At 35.7% G+C, this 5338-nt stretch overlaps 1 protein-coding gene across 1 annotated transcript; it reads right to left on the reverse strand.

Annotated features, from left to right (window-relative positions):
• Positions 1–1381: 1381 nt before the first annotated feature.
• LOC106143733 (olfactory receptor 7G2-like) lies at positions 1382–2332 on the reverse strand. Its single transcript, XM_013346131.1, has one exon. It carries the CDS (start codon positions 2318–2320, stop codon positions 1382–1384), a length of 939 nt encoding a protein of 312 aa, XP_013201585.1. The 5' UTR covers positions 2321–2332.
• Between the last annotated feature and the right edge of the window lie 3006 nt (positions 2333–5338).

Raw genomic sequence — 5338 nt, forward strand, 5'->3', positions numbered from 1 at the left:
ACAATGTGCCTGAGCCAATGGGAGCTCAACAATTCTAACTTGACTGGGAATGAATGAGCATGAGATCAAACTAGTCCCTCTGAATGTGGTTGAGAGTTGGGGCAGACTGAGGGGCCGATGACAATGGCACTAGGATTTGTCTCTACTGCTGGTACTGGCTTTTTGATATCCTATTCTCTTTGGATATATACCTTGCTTAACTTGGATGTAGTAGGGAGGGCCTTGGACTTTCCACAGGGCAGGGTGCCTTGCCCTCTTTTAAGATTGGAGGGGGGAGGTGGGGAAGGTGTGTAGAGGGAGTGGGAGGGAAGTGGGAGAAAGTAGGAATTTAGATTTGTATTTTTAAAGTAATAAAAAAACAAGTATAACATAATTTGAAAGTTGCAGCAAGTACAAAAGCTATGAAAAGCAAACTTTCTTTTTAAGACACCTAGAAGGCTGGGAAGAATAGCAATATATAATTAAAATAATCATCAAGGCTACAGTGATGACTCCCTAATAAAAGTCAATGTAAAGCCACATACAACAGGCAATAACCAGGACCAGAAAGACAGAAGATATTTTCTAGCTAGGCACCTACACTCATGTGCGTAGAAACATATACATATACATACACATACATGTGATAGCTGTAAAAAATAAGGTTTAGAATATCAAGAGAAGTAACGCATGTGTAATGTTCCATGGACTACTCAAATTTCTTCAAGATAAATACTTTTTTAGGGTTGAAAAATATCAGAAACTATAGGAGACAATGTCTGGGTAATGTACAAATTGTTAAATGATGTTTAACATTATATTTTACAGTAAGATAATGATACTTGAGATATATAAATTTTGTAGTTAACATGTGGCTATAACAGGTCTGAGCATGAAAAAGACTATATTTGCAGGTACTAAAAGGTCAACTCTATTGCCTTATTAAAACTTCTAGTAACGTTGTTTTTAAATATAACTAAATCATAATACCTTAATTTTTCACCTCCAATATCTCTAGTGTCTCCCATCTTCCCTCTCAAATGTAGACTCATCTTCAATTGTTATTTAATATATAAATATGCCCTATTTATAAATTGATTTACTTATCTTACCTAGGATTTTATATAGGATAAAATTATGAAAATGTGAATTTGTTTGCATGTTTTGGTATTTGGTATGAGAAAATAGATCCAATGTATAATGTGAATATCACTTGTCAAAATTTTATCAACATCAATAAATAAAAAAATAATAAATCAAGGACAACATATGGATAGATTATTTTTTGTCAGAGTGGTGTATAGATCACAGCAACACACAAGATATCAAGATATTGTGGGCATTTAAACAGTTTTTTCTTGGTAGGACCCATGAAAGACTCAAGTCAAAATCAAGTAATACATCATGGAAGGCAAGGTACCTTTGTGATAAGTTTCCTTAAGGCTTTCTTCATATCCCTATTCCTTAGGCTATAAATAAAGGGGTTCAACATTTGAGGGAAGACAGTATACATCATATATGAAACTGTAGTGATCTGAGGTGAAACAGTAATTGCAGAAGTGACATAAACTCCCACTCCTGCACTGTAGAATATTGATACCACTACAAAGTGAGACCCACAAGTGGAAAAGGCTTTATACCTTCCTTTCATTGAAGATATTCTCAAAATAGAAGAGACAATTCGAGTATAAGAGAAAACTATTCCAGAGATTGGAATGCCACCAAATATAAATGTTGCAAGATATATCAGAATATAGTTGATGAGAGTATCAGAACAGGCTAGCTTAATGACCTGAGCCAGTTCACAGAAGAACAGAGGAAGTTGAAGGTTTGTGCAAAATGAGACCCGCAGTATCATCAGACATTGTAATAAACTGTTCACTATGCTAATGGTCAGTGACAAGAGAATTAGCACACCACAGAATTTTGGATTCATAATTACTGTGTAGTTCAGTGGGTGACAAATAGCTGCATAGCGGTCATAAGCCATTGCAGCAAGGACACAGCTTTCTAATACAGCAAAATTCAAAACAAAGCAGGCCTGAGTAAGACAGCCCATGTAACTGATGCTCTGATCCTGTGTGTGGATGTTTTTCAGCATATTGGGGACTGTTGTTGTACTAAGGCAGATGTCAGTAAATGAAAGTTTGGAGAGAAAGAGGTACATGGGTGTTTGCAGATGGGCTTCAGAGCTGACCGCAAAAATGATGAGCAGATTTCCCAGAATTGTGACCAGATATGTAAAGAGAAACAGGCCAAAGATGAGGGGCTCCATTGTAGCATCATTTGTCAGTTTCAATAGAAAAAAGTAGGAGATGCTTGTTTCGTTTCCAGGTTTCATGTTGATGATAAACCTAACGAAAACAGAGTAGAATAAAATATTTAAAGGCCAAGATTCAACATCACTCAGAAGCATGTTAGAGATAAAAGTTATACTCTAAACCCAAACATATTCTTCAATCTCATTTAAGAGATAAACCAGTAGATAATACTTAAAATTTCATGCAGTTGGTTTTGTTATATGCTTATATTTTTCATTTAAATATTTTCTATATTTTGGTAGGGAAGTTCTTGAATGTTGACATACATGTAGAGGAGCTTATAGGAATAAGGGCTCCCTTTTGCCCCATGAGTTTTGGGGTAGGAGTCAGGTTGTCAAACTTGTCAACAAGAGACAATCCTTTCTAGACCATCTTGAATGATCTATATATCTTAAATTTTGAAGAAATATATATTAATAAAGGTCACTAACATCTCCATGGTGAGAACTACAGACATAAGTATTTTTCCTTGTTAAAAAAATATCATTATCTTTTCATTTTCATGCCTTTTAAAATACACTTTTAATAAACTCACAATACTTTATTAAGAGAATTTTTATAATAGAAAGTTAATATATCTTAAAGTGCAAATTCCTTTCATTGCTACATAATTATGAAATTATTTTATTATTACAATGAAATAACTGAAATTAAGTCATTTTCAATCCCTATGATTGAAGGGGCATAAATGACCGACAATTAGAATTAACCAGACTAGCTTTAATATAAAATATTCAGCTTTAATAAAGGGAAGAAGGGGAACTTACAAAGTCAGGGTTCCAGTGATTCAGGAGTACAGCAAAACAAAGAAAGAAAACCAGCACACATTGATGGTTTTATAGGCTATTTGTGGCCCTGGGGGGGGGGGGACACACCTTATACAGCATGCAATTGGTTGAAGTCCCCCATTATCTCCCCGTTTCTCTAAACATGATCGCACTAAACCCAATACAACTATATACAGCAGGAACAGATACCAAATATAAAATTACAAACAACAAACAATATTAAGCAAGAAACATATAACAAAAGTTTTGCTAAGCATTTTATTTCAAGGAGTCTAAATAATGTAGAGGGTAACTACTATTAGCTAATCTTCAACTCCATCAAATATCTGAGAAGGGGAGTAATATTACTTATGCATCCAGGAAGTACAAACGAGAATGTACAACATTCAAATGTGCATCCAAAATGTGCAACAAATAACAGAGACAACTGACTACCTGGGCAATCACCCAAAGTCTTGTTTGCAACGTTGAGGCAACCAGCTTTGGCTAAGGCCTAACATAACTGACATACCATTTTCAAAGGCAAGAAACTTTTTCTGTAGAATTATTCTACCTTGTCTTGGCAAGATAAGACAATTCTGTTTTTATTCATTCATGGATACTCTGTATCTCTATCAGTAGTCAAGGAATGGGCTTTTCTTTGCCCAAAGGCCAGTTCTGCCAAGAAGAAGACAAGCTTCCAGTGGAGTGTGTCTTTGGTGTTCAACGTTCTCTCTGGAATAGAACGGTGTTGCCAGGAGTGATTGTGTCTCATTAGTACGAAACTCTAGGTTAGATTAAATGCCATTTTCTACAGCTCTTCAAAGAGGTTGAAGATTATACTATCTATACTAAATATAATCTCTGTATATCTAAAAAACCTGATTATCCTAAATATGAATATGACAAACATATATGACTATTGATTTATATACCTATCTAACTTGAAGACTAAGAGAATAAACAACTGTGCAATAAATGAGGACAATGACCTCCAAATGTTACATATGATTCTACAAAACAGAAGCTAGAGTTAACACATTATGAGAACGGTTGAATAATTTGTAGTAAACAACAGAGTCCATTTGCTGCATATTTATCATTTAGTATGACTTATTGATAATCAATTTTACCACTTCCAAAGCAATCTTTAATTCATTAAAAAGCAATACAGAAGAAATGCTATCCTGTTCTTGGGAAAAATTCAAAATAATATTTTTTGGATTCTCTGGGACTTCACATCATGTACCCCAAACACACTTATTTAGATGTGGGATTCCCCTCTGTATATTATGATTCCAATTGTTTAATAAAGAAACTGCTTTGACCTGGCATGGCAAAATAGAGGTAGGCAGGGAAAACTAAAATGAATGCTGGTAGAAAATAGGCAGAGCCAGTCAGAAGCTATATAGCCCCGCTGGAGACAGACAATGGAACTTTACCCAGTAAATCACAACCTCATGGCAATATACAAATTAAGGGAGATGGCTTAATTTAAGATATGAGTTAACCAGAAATATGCTTAAACTATTGGCCAAGAAGTATTGCAAATAATATGGTTACTGTGTGATTATTTCAAGGCCCAGCAGCTGGGAACAAACAAGTGGACTCCTATTACAGATTGACACTAAAGTGGCAAATGAAAATCCACTTAAAAACTGACAGAGTTTTAGAAGGAATTATAGCCAAACAAAACAAAGCAAAACAGAATTAGCAAAGCTTAATGTTGTGACTTCCTTATGAGATGTTTTCCTGATTTATCAGTAGCATAAAAAAAAAGCCACAAGATTTTGACAGGGTGGGTTTCTGGGTTGTGCTGCTAGTACAAACTCTTGCTCTTTCAGGAGGCCAAACATTTAGATGGAGTTTGTGGGCAGCTTGCTGACAGTTATTTGGTGGCAACATTGCCCAACTGGTTATCATAGAGTTGAGGTGGAGAGGGCAGCCCCACCTAGTTGTCTCAAAGGTAGTAAACAGACTTCTACCATGTTAAGTGGGCAGAGCAAGCAAGCAAGGCCATATTTGCTCTGGCAATGCCACCACTTCGGCTTTAAAGAATTGCTTAAAATTTTAAGAAGCAAAGATCTTCTCCCAGTCCGTAGGTTGCCTTTTTGTCTTGGTGACAGTGTCCTTTGCTTTACAGAAGCTTCTGAGTTTTAGTAGGTCCCATTTATTCAATGTTGCCCTTAAAGTCTGTGCTGTTGGGGTTACACATAGGAAGCGATCTCCTGTGCCCATCTGTTGTAGGGTACTTCCCACTTTCTCTTCTAT

Source organism: Microtus ochrogaster, chromosome 5 (assembly GCF_000317375.1).
Source record: "Microtus ochrogaster isolate Prairie Vole_2 chromosome 5, MicOch1.0, whole genome shotgun sequence".
Taxonomy (NCBI): Eukaryota; Metazoa; Chordata; class Mammalia; order Rodentia; family Cricetidae; genus Microtus; species Microtus ochrogaster.

Coding starts and splice junctions, on each gene's coding strand:
- LOC106143733 (XM_013346131.1), bottom strand. CDS start 2,320: ATGAAACCTGGAAACGAAACAAGCATCTCCTACTTTTTTCTATTGAAA.